Source organism: Rhincodon typus, chromosome 8, assembly GCF_021869965.1.
Source record: "Rhincodon typus isolate 14 chromosome 8, sRhiTyp1.1, whole genome shotgun sequence".
NCBI lineage: Eukaryota > Metazoa > Chordata > Chondrichthyes > Orectolobiformes > Rhincodontidae > Rhincodon > Rhincodon typus.
In genome coordinates this window covers 78,460,629-78,478,667 of record NC_063339.1, presented here as the reverse complement: position 1 = coordinate 78,478,667, position 18,039 = coordinate 78,460,629, and the positions used below count along the sequence as shown (strand labels likewise).

The 18,039-nt window shown below is 46.2% G+C and overlaps 1 protein-coding gene across 1 annotated transcript in view; it reads left to right on the top strand.

Annotated features, from left to right (window-relative positions):
* The window catches only part of LOC109913252 (1-phosphatidylinositol 4,5-bisphosphate phosphodiesterase beta-2), a 99,793-nt gene that overhangs the window by 66,505 nt on the left and 15,249 nt on the right, over nt 1-18,039 (top strand). Inside the window, exons 9-15 of the mRNA XM_048600482.1 lie at nt 3,817-3,916; nt 7,271-7,375; nt 8,063-8,151; nt 12,935-12,998; nt 15,664-15,717; nt 16,879-17,077; nt 17,705-17,891. Of these exons, the coding sequence (XP_048456439.1) occupies nt 3,817-3,916; nt 7,271-7,375; nt 8,063-8,151; nt 12,935-12,998; nt 15,664-15,717; nt 16,879-17,077; nt 17,705-17,891 (798 nt within the window). The remainder of the gene's footprint in view (nt 1-3,816; nt 3,917-7,270; nt 7,376-8,062; nt 8,152-12,934; nt 12,999-15,663; nt 15,718-16,878; nt 17,078-17,704; nt 17,892-18,039) is intronic.

The following is an 18,039-nucleotide window of genomic DNA, read 5'->3' as shown; positions in this document are numbered from 1 at the left end:
CATCTATAAAAATTGGTTTACGCGCTGTACCTGCATACTGACTTTGTGTGACTCATGCACTAGAACACCAAAATCCCTCTGTACATCAGAATCTACAGTCGTTCTCCATTTAAGTCATAGGCTGCGTTTTCATTCTTCCTAACAAAAAGTGAACAACTTCACATCTTGCTACTTTACACTCCATCTACCAGATTTTTGCCCATTCGGTCAACCTGTCCATATCCATCTGGAAAATCCTTGTATTACCTTCACAGCATACCTTCCTACCTATCTTGGTGTTACCTCTGAAATTAGCTGCCATGCCTTCACTCGCCTCATCCAAGTCATTGATTTAAACTGTAAAAGGTTGAGACCCCAGTGCAGACCCCTGGGTCCTTCAAAGAACTCTAAAAAGTGGTTAAACATGATTTCCCTTTGATGTAACCGTGCTGATTCTTCCCGATGATCTGAGATTTTCTAAGCGTGCAGTTATAATCACTTTAATGATCAATTCAAACACCTTCCACACAAAATACATCAAGCTAACTGGCCTATAGTTGCCTGTGTCCTGCCTCCCTCCCTTCTTGAACAGAGGGGTTATATTTGCTCCTTCCCAGGCAGTTGGAATCTTTCCTGAATCCAGAAAATTTTGGAAAATTGGCACCAATATATCGATGACCTCATTAACCAGCTCTTTTCTAGCTCTAGGATGAAGTCCATCGAAACCCAGGACCTAACAGCACCTAGCTCCTTCAGTTTGCTCAGAACTGCCCCCCTAGTGCTGGTAATTTAACTAAGTTCCTCTCTCCCTTCCATTTCTTAATTTACAGCTCTCACTGGAATGTTTTCGTTACCTTCTATAGTGAAGACAGAAGTAAATTTTTGTAATAAGCTGTCTGCTTATTACTCACCATTAACGGCCCATTCCCATTCTCTGGAGTATGAAAATTCACTTACTCGTTTCCTTTTCAAATACCTGTAGAAACTCCAGCTTTCCTTTATTTTCATTTCTAGCTAGCTTTCTCTCATGCTCTAATTTCTTCTAGTTATTCTCTGCCATTCTTTCCTTTCTGATCAATCATCCAACTTGTCACTCATCTTTGTGCTGTTAATGTTTTTTTTTCCTTAAATTTGATTAACTTCTTTAACCATGGATGGTGGGTCCTTACTTTAGGATTTTTCTTTATGGTTGGAATTTATTTATTGAGTATTCTGCAATATACCCTTAAATACCTATCTCTATTTATGTATCCTCTGTCATAGTTTTACAGTTTAGGTAGCTCAGTTTTCATGGCCTTATTTGGGTTTAAAAAAGACGACTCAGACCCAATCTTCTCCCTTTCAAACTGGTGGCAAAATTCAATCATAATATGGTCACTCTTACCTTAAGGCATCTTAACTTTGAGTTTATTAATTAATCCTGTCACATTATACTGTACTAAGTCTAATATATGAAACACGCTGCTCTAAGGATCTATCTCAAAGCCAAGCCGATTTTTCGGGTCTGTATGCAGATTAAAATCGGTCATGATTACTGCCATCTGTCACAAGCAGTCAATTCTTTTTCTGGCATATTTTGGCTCCTGTTAGGAGCTCAATCCCACTCATGATCTATTTCTCGTAGTATTTCTCACTTCCATTTAAACTGATTCTACAGTCTGATCTCCTGAAACAAAGTCATCGCTATTGCACAAATGCCATCCTGTATTAAAAGTGCTACCCCTCCATCCTTGCCTTCTTATTCCTTTTGAATGACATATACCCCATAACATTCAGGACCCACTCCTTCTCGTCCTGCAGCCGTGTCTCTGTACTGGCTATAACATCGTGCTACTTTCACTTCAGTGTGTGCTACCAAATTATTTAATTTGCTCTGAATGCTAATACATTCAGATGCAGTGCCTCCAGTTTAGTCTTTTCATTACCTTTCTGATATCTAGTCTTGACTGTTGGTGTATTCCTAAGTATTTTTTCTCTTTGTCCATTCCTGTCATTCTCTGATCCTCATTTCCCATACTACTGTTTCATTCTCTTTCTCTGACTCTTGGATATACCACAGCTTTCCACATTTTATCCCTCGCCCCACTATTTAGTTTTAAATCGAGTTATACCTTTTGCAAGTTATATCATTCCCCCTCAGTAACACTATCCCATACTACATTCCCTCTTCAACAACAAAAACAAAGTTGCTGGAAAAGCTCAGATAACAAGGTATAGAGCTGGATGAACACAGCAGGCTAAGCAGCATCAGCGGAGCAGGAAGGCTGACGTTTCGGGCCTAGACCCTTCTTCAGAAATGGGGGAGGGGAAGGGGGTTCTGCAATAAATAGGGAGAGAGGGGGAGGCGGATAGAGGAGAAGATAGGTGGAGAGGAGACAGACAGGTCAAAGAGGCGGGGATGGAGCCAGTAAAGGTGAGTGTAGGTGGGGAGTTAGGGAGGGGATAGGTCAGTCCAGAGAGGACGGACAGGTCGGGGGGGGGGGGGGGGGGAGGAGGTTAGTGGGTAGGAGAGGGGGGGGGGGCTTAGGGTGGGAGAAGGGGATAGGTGGGAGGAAGGACAGGTTAGGGAGGCAGGGACGAGCTGGGCTGGTTTTGGGATGCGGTAGCGGGAGGGGAGATTTTGGACATTTTGAAGCTTGTGAAGTCCACATCGATACCATTGGGCCGCAGGGTTCCCAAGCGGAATATGAGTTGCTGTTCCTGCAACCTTCGGGTAGCATCGTTGTGGCACTGCAGGAGGCCCAGGATGGACACGTTGTCTGAGGAATGGGAGGGGGAGTTGAAATGGTGCGCGATTGGGAGATGCAGTTGTTTAGTGCGAACATAGTGTAGGGTTCTGCAAAGCGGTCCCCAAGCCTCCGCTTGGTTTCCCCGATGTAGAGGAGGCCACAACGGGAACAGCGGATACAGTATACCACGTTAGCAGATGTGCAGGTGACATCTGTGATGTGGAAAGTCTTCTTGGGGCCTGGGATGGGGGTGAGGGGGGAGGTGTAGGGGCAGGTGTAGCACTTCCTGCGGTTGCAGGGAAAAGTGCCGGGTGTGGTGGAGCTGGAGGGGAGTGTGGACCGGACAAGGGAGTCCCGGAGAGAGTGGTCCCTCCGGAAAGCAGATAAGGGTGGGGAGGGAAAAATGTCTTTGGTGGTGGGGTCGGATTGCAGATGGCGGAAGTGTCAAAGGATGATGCGTTGGATCCAGAGGTTGGTGGGGTGGTACGTGAGAACGAGGGGGATTCTGTTTTGGTTGTTATTGCGGGGAGGGGGTGTGAGGGATGCGTTGCAAGAAATGTGGGAGACACAGTCGAGGGCGTTCTCGACCACTGAGGTGGGGGAAGTTGCGGTCCTTGAAAAACGAGGACATCTGAGATGTTCGGGAGTGGAATGTCTCATCCTGGGAGCAGATGCGGCGGAGGCGAAGGAATTGGGAATAGGGGATGGCATTTTTGCAGGAAGGTGGGTGGGAGGAGGTGTATTCTATGTAGCTGTGGGAGCTGGTGGGCTTGAAATGGATATCGGTTTCCAGGTGGTTGCCAGAGATGGAAACAGAGAGGTCCAGGAAGGAGAGAGAGGTATCAGAGATGGTCCAGATGAACTTAAGGTTGGGGTGGAAGGTATTGGTGAAGTGGATGAACTGTTCGAGCTCCTTGAGGGAGCACCTCAGCAGGTCTGGCAGCATCTGTGAAGGAGAAAACAGAGTTAACGTTTCGGGTCCGGTGACCCTTCCTCCTACATTCCCTCTTGTTGCCCCCACTGAATGGCTTCCCGTGCCACAGTGCCATGGTCATGTTGCATATCCGCCCAGCAGCTGCCATTTATTTTGTTATTTCCTGACTTGCAGATCCTCGTCCCAGAGATGGCTTATGTAAGAATCGCCACATTTGAAGATAACGGGAAATTCGTTGGACACAGGATACTTCCAGTTACTGCTCTCCAAACAGGTATCCCAGGCAGTGCTGCTTGGCACAATGTGGTATGGGGCAGTCAAATCTCCTGCCTGTCAGAACAATATACAGACATGTCCCAGGACCCGGGCCACATTACACTGAGATATCCTGCGCTTCTTAACCACATCACACTCTCATATCCCATACTCCGGAACCACATTTCACCAACATATTCCACACTCTGGAACCATGTTACACTGACATATCCCACACTGAGGAATCACAGTAAATTGACATATTCCACACTCTGGAACCAGTTACAGCGACATACCCCACACTCTGGAACCACATTACATTGACATCCCATACTCTAACCACATTTTACGGACATATTCCCACACTCTGGAATCATATTACACTGAAATATCCCACATTCTGGAACCACATTACACCGACATATCCCACACTCTGGAATTATGTTACACCAATATATCCCATGTTCCAGAACCACATTACACTGACATATCCCACACTGTGGAACCACATTACATTGACATTCCACACTCAAGAACCGCATTTTACAGACATATCTCACACTCTGGAATCATATTTCACAGCCATATCCCACACTCCAGAACCACATTAACCAACATATCCAACACTCTGAAACCACGTTACACCCAAATATCCCACACTTCGCAACCATGTTACACTGAAATATCCCACACTCCGCAACCATGTTACACCGAAATATCCCACACTCCTGAACAATGTTACATTGACATATCCTAGAGTATTGGAATGGACATAATGGACATATCCCACATCCCTGAACTACATCACATCGTCAGATTCCATATTCTATAACCATATTCCGGAGACATAACATGTACACACAACAACTTTTTAGGGACTATACCCATAGCCCTGAAACACATCACAGGGACACACTCTGCACTCCTGAACAATGAAAAAGGTCAATTTCACTAAGATAAGATACGACTTAGCCCAAGTGGACTGGGACCAGCTACTTGCAGATAAAGATAGCAAGAACTGCAGATGCTGGAGTTAGAGACAATACAGTGCGGAGCTGGAGGAGGAACACAGCAGGCCAGGCAGCATCAGAGGAGCAGTAAAGCTGACGTTTTGGGTCAGAACAGAGTAGTGGCAGGCATTCAAGGAGGAAATAGCAAAGAGTACAGGGCAAATATATTCCCGTAAAGAGAAGGGATGAGGCCAAGACCAAGCATAGTGGGTACCAAGGGTCAAAGGTCACACTTATGGGAAAAAAAGAGGTTTATGGCAGATACAGATGGCTCAAATCAGCAGGTTCCTTGGAGGAGTACAAAAAGTAATGTGGGGGGGGGGTTACTTAAATAGGGCATTAGGACAGCTAGGAAGGTGCATGAGAAACATGGGTGTTGGAGAGAGGAGAATAAAAGATAAAAAGCAAAAGAGTAACCTGGAAACAGGTAGGTCACATTAGAGATCATAGAAGTAATCTGTGTTTGGACCTGGAAGATATGTGCATGGTCAATGAATACTTTGTGTCAGTCTTCACAATGGAAAAGGATGACTCAGTTATAGACATCACGGTGGAGGACTGTGAAATATTGGATGAAATGATCCAGCGAGAGGTGGTCCTAGCCAGTTTAACAACCTCAGAAGTGGATAAACCCCAGCACAAATGAGACACATTCTTTGGAGGGAGGCAAGGGAGGAGATATCAGAAACAGTGGCAGCAATTTTCAAATCCTCAAGCCACAAGTGAGATATCAGAGGACTGGAGGACTGCTAACATCGTTCCATTATAAAAAATGGTAGGAAGGGATAGACCAGTAAATTTGAGGCCAGTCAGAATGTCAGCAGTGGAGAAGTTATTGGAAAGACTTTCTGAAGGACAGATTTTATTTTCATTGGGAGAGACACAGATAGTGAACACGTATTTGTTGGGGGAAGCTCGTGTTTGACAAATTTGATCACATTTTTTGAGGAGGTAACCAGGAATGTTGACAAGGGTAATGCATTTAAAGTGGTCTACATAGAATCCCCACAGCATGGAAGAAGCCATTCGGCCCATCAAGTCCACACCAATTCTCCGAAGAGCATCCCACCCAGACCCACGTCCCTAACCTATCTTATTACCCTGCACATACAATGGCTAACCTACCCAAGCTACAGATCCGTGAAAACTATGGGGCAATTTAGCAAGGCCAATCCACCTAACTTGCGTATCTTTGTACTGTGGGAGGAAACCGGAGCACCCGGAGAAAACCTATGCAGACAATGGGAGAACGTGCAAACTCCACGCAGACCCAAGGGTGGAATTGAATCCGGGTCCCTGGCGCTGTGAGGCAGCAGTGTTAAGCACTGAGCCACCAGGACTTTAGCAAGGCTTTTATAAGGTCCTTCATGGCAGACTGGTGAGAGCCCATGGGATCCAAGACAAAGTGACACGCTGAATCCAAAACTGCCTGAAAGGCGGGAGGCAGAGGGTGATTGATGGCAGAGGTTAGGAGGGCAGAGCAGTGACAAATGGAATGTAATCTGGAGAAATATGAGGCAATTCACTTGGTCAGGGCTGACAACTCAAGAGATTACACAGCGAATAGACCGTGGAAAGTACTGAAGATTAGAGGGAGCTTGGTGTACGTATCTACAGGTCCCTGAAGATAACGGAGCAGGGAGATAAGATGTTAAGAGTACTAGATCCCTACCTTTATTAACAGAGGCAGAGAATAAGAGGAGCAAGGTTGTTATGAAACACTGGTTAGATCACAGCTAGAGTACTGTATTCCGATATGGTCACCACATTCTCGGGAGGATACGATGGATCCAGAGCGATTGTTTATCAGAATAATGCCTGGCCAGGAGCGTCTGAGCTATGAAGAAATATTTGATAGGCTGGTTCCTTGAGGTTGAGGAAGGGGCCTGATAGAGGTGAATAGGATTATGAGGGCATGGATAGGGTGGACAGGAAGGCGTTATTAGTAGAGGATTCAATAACCAGGGGTGTAGATTTAAGGTAAAAAGTTGGGGAGAAATCTTTTCACCCAAAGGGTGGTGGGTGTCTGGAACTCTCTGCCCAAAAGGGTAGTCCAGTCAGACATTCTCACTTCATTTACGCAATATTTAATACTCACTTGCATTGCTGTAGCTTCCGGGTCTAGAGACCAAAAGCAAGAAACTAGGATGAGTATAGTCAGACGTTTGTTGACTGGAATGGACATGATGGGCTGAATAGCTTCCTCCCATGCTGTGACCGTTGATGAATCTACATTGCTATCTTATTTATCTAACTCCTTCACCTCTGATACCTTGCTGCCACCCCTCAAGGTCATACTTCATTCTACATTCCACTCATGTACGAAGGTATTACTGATTGAGACGTGCTTTATTATGCTGCAGGATATCGCCACATTAATCTTCGGAGTGAGACGAACCAGCCACTCACCATGCCAGCTCTGTTTGTCCGTATCGAAGTGAAGGACTTTGTGCCTGACACTTGGGCAGGTATGATCTAATATCAGGTATTGAGCTTAATCCTCCACCCCAATCACTCAACATAAAGGAACTCCAATCCCTATCTAACCCCGTGCTGTCCCTGTCCTGGGAGTGTTTTATAAGATAGTACAGAGGGAGCTTTACTCTCTATCTACTCCTGTGCTGTACCTGTCCTGGGTGTGATTAATGGAGATGGTGTAGAAACAGCTTTACTCTGTATCTAATCCTGTTGTGTCCCTGTCCTGGGAGTATTTGATGGGGACATGTAAAGAGAACTTTACTCTGTATCTGACCCTGTGCTGTCCCGTCCTGGGAGTATTTGATGGGGCCAGTGTAGAGGGAGCTTTACTCTCTATCTACTCCTGTGCTGTACTTGTCCAGGAAGTGATTAATGGAGATGACGGAGAAACAGCTTTACTCTGTATCTAACACCATTCTGTCCCTGTCCACGGAGCGTTTGATGGAGACAATTTAGAGAGAACTCCACTCTGTATCTGACCCTGTGTTGTCCCTGTCCTGGGTGTGTTTTGAGCCCCTTCAATGGATGGGAGGGATCTGGAGATTGTGACCAAACAGTGCAGAAACTGAGAGGGTGTTTCTTGTGAGGGTGTATTTCGAAGGAAGCCCTCTTGGTCGAATTATCGCCGAGCTGTCTATCCCAGGGTGAAACAGCTGATACTCTGCTTCTCTTTGCAGATTTAACAAAGGCTTTGATTGACCCAATAGAATTTGTCGGCTCAATGAACACGCCACCCGTAAAGGAGACAAGAGAGTCCTGTGATCAGGTAGTGAACGGCAAAGGTTCGGAGGTTGACGGGGGCGAGTTAGAGCTGGGAAATGGGGTTAATACAGTAATGGTGAGAGATGGGGGCTATTAGGGGTAATGGGTCTAATTGTGAGAGACATGAGCATGATGAGTATTGGTGGGCAAGATGGAGGTATTGGGCACAATGATGAGGGATGGGGATATTAGGGGTAATAGAGGTAATGGTAAAGATGGGGACAATGGTGAGAGATGGGGGTAATGGCAAGAAGAAAGGTAATGAGGTAACAGCGAGAGAGCGAACCAACAGGGGCAATGGTGAGAAAAAGTAGTATTGAGAGACAGAAGTATTAGGGGTAATGGTGAGGGACGTAAGTAATAAGGTTTGCAGTTAGAGACCAGAGTAATAGTGTGAGACAGGGTTGATAGATGCAATGATGACAGATTGGGGTAAAAGGGCTAATGGTGAGAAATGGAGCTAATGGGGTAAAGCTGAGAGACAGGTGTACTGGAGGCAACAGTGAGAGACGAGTATTGGGGTAACACTAAGATGGGGGTAATGATGAGACATGAGTGTAAGAGTGATCATGTTCGGAGGTAGGGTTAATAGAGATATTGTTGAGAGATATAGTTAATAGAAGTTTTGAGAAAATTTTGAGAAAAGGGGATAATGGTGGTAATAATGAGAAATGGGGGTTAATAGTGTTAATGGTGAGAGGAGAGGATTAAGAGTGACAGGCAGGGACAATAGGTGAAAGATGGGGGGTAAACAGGGGTAAGAGTAAGAAATGGGGTGGATAATTCTGAAACATTTTATGTCATAGAGCTGATGTTATGGATGTGCCGGTGTTGGACTGGGGTGGACAAAGTCAGAAATCACATGACACCAGGTTATAGTCCAACAGGTTTATTTGAAATCATAAGCTTTCAAGGTGCTGCTCCTTCATCAGGTAAAGTGCAGGGAAACACACAGGCACAGGACTTTTATGCAGAGAGGTGAAGGTAAGATAGTTCCAGGTAATTAAGAGTGTCAAAAGATAAATACAAATGGTGTGAGGGGAGTGTTGACAGGCTGAATAATAAGCCTTTGCTGGTGATCAAAAGTGTCAAATGTGTCAATAGCTGAATAGCAAGTGAAGGAATGACCTATGATCTGATTAATAATAAAAAGTGGAATGGTGCTAGAGACAAACCAAATGGCTGGAATAACATGGTATAAGAGTCGCATGACAAGGATCTAACCAAAGTAACAAGTAATCCAAAACTGTACAAACTAGTTAAGGTAGAGAGATAATAACCAGTCATAGAGCTATACAGCATGGAAGCAGACCCTTCAGTCCAACTCATCCATGCTAACCAGATACATTAATTTAATCTAGTCCCATTTGCCAGCATTTGGCCCATATTCCTCTGAACCATTCCTATTCATATACCCATCCAGATGCCTTTTAAATGTTGTAATTGTACCAGCCTCCACCACTTCCTCTGGCAGCTCATTCCACACATGCACCTCCCTCTGCATGAAAAAGTTGCCCCTTAGGTCCCTTTTAAATCTTCCCCTCTCACCTTAAACCTATGCCCTCTAGTTTTGCATTCCCCACACTGGAGAAAAGACCTTGCCTATTTACCTTATCCATGCCCCTCATGATTTTATAAACCTCTATAAGGTCACCCCCTCAGCGTCCGACTCTCCAGGGAAAATAGCCACAGCCTACTCAGTTTCTCCCTATACCTCAAACCCTCCAACCCTGGCAACATCCTTGTAAATCTTTTCTGAACCCTTTCAAGTTTCAAGGTATAGCAGGGAGACTAGAATTGCATGCAGTATTCCAAAAGTGGCTTGATCAATGTCCTGTAGAGTCACAACATGACTCCCAAATCCTATACTGAATGCACTGCCCAATAAAGGCAAGTATATCAAATGCCTTCTTCACAATCCTGTCTACTCCACTTTCAAGGACCTTGGAGAAACCTGTGTAGAGGAGCTCACAGCAGGGAAGCAGCTAAGTGGCTAGTTTTTAAAGCATAACCTTACTGTTCTTTTGTAAAGCTACAATAGTGAGTAAAGTAGGTTTTTTTTTGATTATATGCTTTTATTGCGATCTGTCTCTTGATTAAACTTTGAAAATATAAAACATAGGTAGTAAGTTAGCCTGGAGCAGTCTTTTTAGAGCAGTAAGACTGTGCTATTTTCTGGGACTGTAGATCATTAGCAAACAAAGATGGCCTTTAGTAGAATGATTGCTCTTCCTGTCGGATGTGGGAGATTAGGGAAGAGTTTCCATGTTACTGATAATTATGTCTGCAGGAAGTGTGTTTGGTTGTGAATCCTATTGGATCACATGGATTAGCTGGAGCAGCAGTTGGAGGCAGTGAGGAATTTACAGAAGGCTGTGGGTGTGACATCTGCAGGAAGAGAGAAAAACCTCAGATAAAGTCAGGTAGATGGGTTACCTCCAGGAAAGGTAGGAGGGGGTAGGCAGGTAGAGCAGGAGTCTCCTGTGGCTATGCCCATCTCAAACAAGTATGTTGTTTTGGAAAATGTAAGGGGCTGATGCATTCTCAGGGGAATGTAACACTGATAGCCAGGTTTCGGTCCACTTGCATTAAGTTCTGGACAATATCTGGGTTTGGCTGCTCAATGGCAAATAACACTCTCTCTACAAAAGTGCTGGGCAATGACCATCTCCAGCAAGAGGGAATTTTTCCACCACCCCTTCACATTCAATCGTGTTACTATTGCTGAATCCCCCGCTATCAAATTATTTGGGGTTACCATTGACCAGAAATTGAACTGGACTTGCCATATAAATACAGTAGCTACAGGGGAGGGCAGAGGTTGGGAATTCTTGCCTGGATGAACACACCTCCAATAACACTCGGAAGTTCTATACCGTTCAGGACAAAGCAGCGCATGAGATGGGCACCCCATCTACCACGTTTAATATCCACTCCCTCCACCACTGAAGCTCAGTAGCAGCAGTGTGTACCATCTACATATTCACCAAGGTTCCTTAGACAGTTCCTTTGAAACCTCCAACTTTTCCCACCCAGAAGGACAAGGACAGCAGATACATGGGAAACCCACTCCCTGCAAGTTTTCCTCCATTCTGACTTGAAAATGTAATGCCATTCCTTCAGTGTGACTAGGTCAAAATCCTGGAAACCGTACCACCCCACCCAATAGCATCGGGGGTGTCCCTGAACCCCAAAGATTTGTGGCTCAAGAAGAGAGCTCACCACTATTTTCTCAAAGGGCAACTAGGGATGGGCAATAAATACTGGCCCAGCCAGCAACACTGTAGGAGTGAGCTCAATCATCCTGTGTGACAATCTTGAGTTCCTCTCCTTGCTGCATTCAATTACACTCGAATAAACTGCTGTTCCTGCTGAATTCCTGATGCCTTCACAATCTTCTTGCCTCAGAGACTGAAGTCACTCCTACAGACACCCACATGCCATGAACAAATATAAACTGGGAAACAGTTGGATATAGGAGGATAACAGGGGAAACAGGGAGTGATAAGTTGTTAGTGAGGGTTCAGTGGTAGCTTTGGGCAGGATACATTGTGTGTTGTCTCTGGGATGGGTATTCATTGATCAGAGAACTTGTTAGGGAGCGAGAGATCAATCCAATTCTAATGTGATATAATAAAAGCGAGCTAATGATGGTTGCCATGAGATCTACTCCCCTCTCAGTAATATTAATGCATTTAATATTGGACTGTAATACACTGACCATTTCATCAGCAGACTGTAATATACAGACCCCTCTACCATGTTGCTTTCATTTGGCCTGGAATCTCTCTCAGATTAAGGCAAGCCTTTTTGGTTCTCTCACTAATACGTTCCAGCTGATGACTGGAAACCTCATTGGTACAATACATTAAGCTAGCTTTCTTGAGATTGTGTTTCTCTTCTCTCAGCAGATTTACTCTCACAGCAGGGTTCTTATGCCTAAGAATATCCTATCTCTGATTAAATCACCTTTCAGTTGTCCAAACTCTCAGGTTTCAGCTTGATTTATCAGTGCCATCACATGCTGATCAATATTCTCTTTCACCCCCAACCTCCACCCCCTGCCACCAAACTCTGATGTTGAATATATACCATTCATAAGTTCATAAGTTCCACTAATAGAAGGTTCAATGCATTTCTTCATGATCTCTCCATGATCTCTCGTGCTTGGGATCTCTGATCATCAGAGAGGTTCAGTTTGCAAAACAGCTTGTACTACTTTGTCACCAACAGGATTGTCACCCTTATTAATTCAGTCTTTTCATTCACTGCTGTAGCTATTTCATATCTCTGCCTCTGAGAATGAGACACGTTCAAATTCTGTCTCATATCTCTTTTCATTTCCATAGCAGCAGGGAATGGAAACTGCACAGCGATTGACTCACCCAGCATATCAAAATTGTGGACTATGGGTTCAATTCTATTTTAGATATTTTCTAATCAACCTGTTCAGAGACTTTATAACACCCCTTGGGGGAGGGGGGGGGGCAGTTGAGATTTGAACCTGGGTCTCCTTGTTCAGGGGTAGGGACACTACCACTGCTCTGAAAAATGAAAACAAGTTACAGCATGGGTAGGAGTCACATGAAGATGGCAAGCCAGCTACTGCATTATGCACAACTATGTTTCTCCAAACCAATATACAGCTCCCACCAATGCCAGGTTGTAATGTACAGATTCCTTAAATATTGAAATATACCATTTCTGTGTAGCCTGGTTTGAGAGAGCTCAATGTTGTTGACATTGGACTATATGGAACATAAGTCCCTCTTGTCTATTCTTTGCAGGTCGTCACGGACAATACACAAATACCAGACAGTAGCAACGGAGCTCCAGACACTAATGGGCCAGGTAGTAAATAAATAAACATCAACATTAATAGTCTGATATTGATCTGATATTGATAGGAGAGAGTAGCTCTGCTATGTTCTGAGGATGTAAGCTGGTACAATCCAGAATTTGGAACCCACCACCTTATTCTGCTTTCTTTTGATTTGATTTGATTTGATTTGATTTATTGTTGTCACATGTACCTACATACAGCGAAAATTTTTGCTTTGCATGCGGTACAGGCAGATCCTACCAGACAAAGTGCATTAGGGTAACAGAACAGAGCGAGGAATACAATGTCACAGCTGTAGAGAAGGTGCACAAAGAGAGAGAGATCAACATTAAATTAAAAAATTTGAGATGTCCATTCAGAATTATAATAGCACATAAGAAGCTGTCCTTGAATCTGTTGGTATGTGTATTTAAGCTTTTGAATCTTCTGCCTGATGGAAGAGGTTGGAAGAGACTATAACTGGGGTGGGACGGCCCTTTGATGATGTTGGCTGCCTTCCTGAGGCAGGAGAAGGAGAGATGGAGTCAGTGGATGGAAGGTTGGCTCTCGTGAAGGACTGGGCTGTGTTCACAACTCTGTTGTTTCTTACGGTCCTAGGCAGAGCAGTTACCATCCATCCCAGCCTGCCACCCCTTTCCTCTCTTCCAACTGCATGCATTCAATTGAGGGAATATTTCAGCACAAAACTGTTAATCAAGAGCAGGCAAGTATATTGGTCCAGGGAGAGTCTTGTCTGTGAAATGTAGTTGTGGAGGTGAGTGATGAGGAGCTGATTTCCTGTAAGTGGGGGGGGAGTGGGGGTAGATGTGATAGGACACTGCCTCCAAGCCCTCGTGAAGTAACAGGTCAGAAGGAAACGTTTCGAGGCCGTTTCGGAAAGGGATTTGCATTCGGGTAGCGCCTCAGGACGCCCTATAGCGTTTCACAGCCAGCAAAGTGCACTTTTCAAAGTGCTGTCAACTGTTGCAATGTAGTAAAATGGACAGACTGTGCACAGTGAGATCCCACAACTAGCCAGCTGACAATGACAAGGTCAAGCAGCATAAGAGCAGGAAGGCTGACGTTTCGGGCCTAGACCCTTCATCAGAAATGGGGGAGGGGAAGGGGGTTCTGAAATAAATAGGGAGAGAGGGGGAGGTGGATAGAAGATAGATAGAGGAGAGGATAGGTGGAGAGGAAACAGACAGGTCAAAGAGGCGGGGATGGAGCCGGTAAAGGTGAGTGTAGGTGGGGAGGTAGGGAGGGGATAGGTCAGTCCAGGGAGGACAGACAGGTCAAGGGGGCGGGATGAGGTTAGTAGGTAGGAGATGGGGGTGGGGCTTGAGGTGGGAGGAAGGGATAGATGGGAGGAAGAACAGGTTAGGGAGGCGGGGACGAGCTGGGCTGGTTTTGGGATGCGGTAGGGGGAGGGGAGATTTTGAAGCTTGTGAAATCCACATTGATACCATTGGGCTGCAGGGTTCCCAAGCGGAATATGAGTTGCTGTTCCTGCAACCTTCGGGTGGCATCGTTGTGGCACTGCAGGAGGCCCAGGATGGACATGTCGTCTGAAGAATGGGAGGGGAAGTTGAAATGGTTCGCGACTGGGAGGTGCAGTTGTTTATTGCGAACCGAGCGTAGGTGTTCTGCAAAGCAATCCCCAAGCCTCCGCTTGGTTTCCCCGACGTAGAGGAGGCCACACCGGGTACAGCGGATGCAGTATACCACATTAGCAGATGTGCAGGTGAACATCTGCTTGATGTGGAAAGTCTTCTTGGGGCCTGGGATGGGGGTGAGGGAGGTGGTGTGGATTCCTATCGTCCGACACTTCCACCACCTGCAATCCGCCCCACCACCAAAGACATTTTTCCCTCTCCACCCTTATCTGCTTTCCGGAGGGATCACTCTCTCCGGGACTCCCTTGTCCGCTCCACACTCCCCTCCAGCCCCACCACACCCGGCACTTTTCCCTGCAACTGCAGGAAGTGCTACACCTGCCCCCACACCACCTGCTGTGTTCATCCAGCTCTACACCATGTTATCTCAGATTCTCCAGCATCTGCAGTTCCTACTATCTCTAATGACAAGGTCATCTGCTGTTCCTCTTCCGACAGTACCGTGCGACCCTCGACATCCAGCTGAGGGAGCATACAGAGTCTTTGCTCAAGACCTCATCTGAAAGATAGCATCCCCATCCCTATGGCATTTGAAAACACAGCCTCTTGACTGGAGTGTGATCTGCTGAATGATAGCTGACGCTGTTGGATGGGAAGCTGAAGCTGGATGGCAGGATAGAACCAGTGGCGAGGGGGCCAGGGAACTGAGGGAGCAAGCAAGCAGGGAGCTACAGAAGTCAGCAGAGAGGGCAGACAAGCAACACTGTCCGTTCCAAAACACAAACAGAAATTGCTGTAAAATCTCAGCAGGTCTAGCAGCATCTACGGAGAGAAATCAGAGTTAATGTTTCGGGTCCGGTGACCCTTCTTCAGAACTATCCATTCCAACTGGGTTTGCAACATTACTGGCACGAGAATATCCAACAAATTATGAGCCATGCCCCTTGATCACTGACTCAGAGAAAGACCACACTGGTGTTGTCCAATGACTCTGCTCAGTCAGACAGACAAATACTGGAAGTGGGGGAGAAGGGTGATGTTGAGACTGCAGTAACCAGATTATCTGCATTTCTTCCAGCTTCCAAAATTCCAATCTGTATTGGATTTGAGGAATCTTGCAAAGACATTGCAGGTAAGACAGTGTTAACGATGTCTACGGGGCTGCGCGCGTGTGTGGGGCGGGGGGGGGGTCATGGAGAAGAAACTCAGAAATTCTCAAGAATGACTTCTGTTGGTTTTGGGTCAGCTTGGCACCACCCCCGCACCCCCCTCCCCCCGACAGCCGTTGGTTGGAGGGGATAACCTATAGTAGAAGGTCACTGCAGGCAGGGAGACAGCATTTGGAATGGTGTTTGGGTGGAGAGGCAGGGGAGTGGAGAAGATGCTCGGAAGGAAACAGAGACTTGGGAAGTTACAGGTAGATCACAGCAGGATTTACAACACTCTTGCTCTTCTCAGCCCACAAGCAGTGCTGCAAAGACTCATGATTCCAGCCTTCTTCTGAATTCTTTAACGACTAAGGTGTCCTAAGGCCGGGGAAATCAGTCAGCATGGGTTTAAAGAATGATAAAGCAACCTAATTAAAAGATTCCACCTGACTGACCAGACCCCTCAGATTGCATGGCTCAATCACTCCCCTGTCCTTCCCCCACGAAAAGCCGTGTTTGGTAAGTTTGAGGGGGCTAGGGCTTCTGATGAAGATTTTTCACATCTTTTTAACCTCTACTTTGACCCAGACCCATGAGTTGAAAGGGTTAAACTCAGCCCACTGAGCATCCAGCAGTAGTTTAAGTCTGCAATGGATTTAATGGATTCACTTAGTGCGCATAAGGTTCCTGAAGATATGAAGCATCTGCCAGACTGAAGGTTTTAATTGGTTTGTCCCGCAGACAGACAGCAAGAAGGGTCAGAGGCAGCAGTTACTGCTTCAAAATGAACAAACTACACCATCCGCAACGTGTATCCACAACATACATAATGCACAGTACATTCCACAAGATCTATTCCACTTTCCAATCTCTCACGTACTCTATCACCTCTTCACCCTCTCACACGCACACTGTATCTCATCCAAATCCTCACCCTCTCACACGCACACTGTATCCCATCCAATTCCTCACTCTCTCACACGCACACTGTATCCCATTGAATTCCCAGATTCTGTTCCAAGGCCAGGCTCAGCGATCAGAACAGCTCCTCCTGTCTCACTCTGCAGTTCATTCCCCACACGTACTCACCCTGGGGACCTGCTGCTGGGCTTTTCCAGTTCATTGAAAGGATCTCCTTGTTGCAGAGATGGAGCCTCTGACTATCGACGAACTAAAGATGCAGAAGGCCTTTCTCAAAGTGCAGAAGAAACAGGAGAAGGAGATGAAAGAACTCGAGAGGAAGACACAGAAGAAGAAAGATGATCTGATACAGAAATATTCCAGCAGCTTCACAGAGCTTCGTCGGAAAAATTCCAGCGATAGCAAAGGACACAAGAAAAAATGGTAAACATGGAAAGTCCTCACCGTAACACATCCAACTCCCCACCCTCACAACCCCTGGACCCCATCCACCTCCCCACCCTCACACACCCTGTACCCCATCCAGCTCCCCACCCTCACACACCCTGTACCCCATCCAGCTCCCCACCCTCACACACCCTGCACCCCATCCAGCTCCCCACCCTCACACACCCTGCACCTCATCCAACTCCCCACCCTCACATACACTGCACCTCATCCAACTTCCCACCCTCACACACACTGTACCCCATCCAGCTCCCCACCCTCACACACACACTGTACCCCATCCAGCTCCCCACCCTCACACACACACACTGTACCCCATCCAGCTCCCCACCATCACACACACACTGTACCCCATCCAGCCCCCCACCCTCACACACACACTGTACCCCATCCAGCCCCCCCACCCTCACACACACTGTACCCCATCCAATTCCCCACCCTCTCGGATGTACAATACCTCATCCGTCTCCCCTGGACCATATCTTGCCTTGATAATTGCATTTTATATTCACACATTTGGTTGTTTGAAGTCTGGTTCAGATTTGTGAAGTGTTCTCGAAGTAAGCAAGAGGCTGTGGTTATGTGGGTCTTTTGCTGTTACAGGAGTCTTGGCAATATCCAGGATAGTGTGCTCTGCGGGGAATCTCCAAGTGTCACCAGCATATCATGCAGTGGGGCAGTAACTGACCGGGTCAGTGAGCTCAGGGATAAACTGCAGGCAGACTTACAACGAGTGTACAGAGAGCAGTACGACCTTATCAAGAACAGAAAAGAACAACATATCTCTGAGGTACAGTACTGGGTTAATAACATCACATAGTGTAGTGATACAATAGTTGATTCTCACTCTGTTGGGGTGTGAACATTTATTGCAACATTGTCTGCTGGGCCGTGGGGATTTACTGTAACGCATTCTCACACTCTGCTGCGCTGTGGGG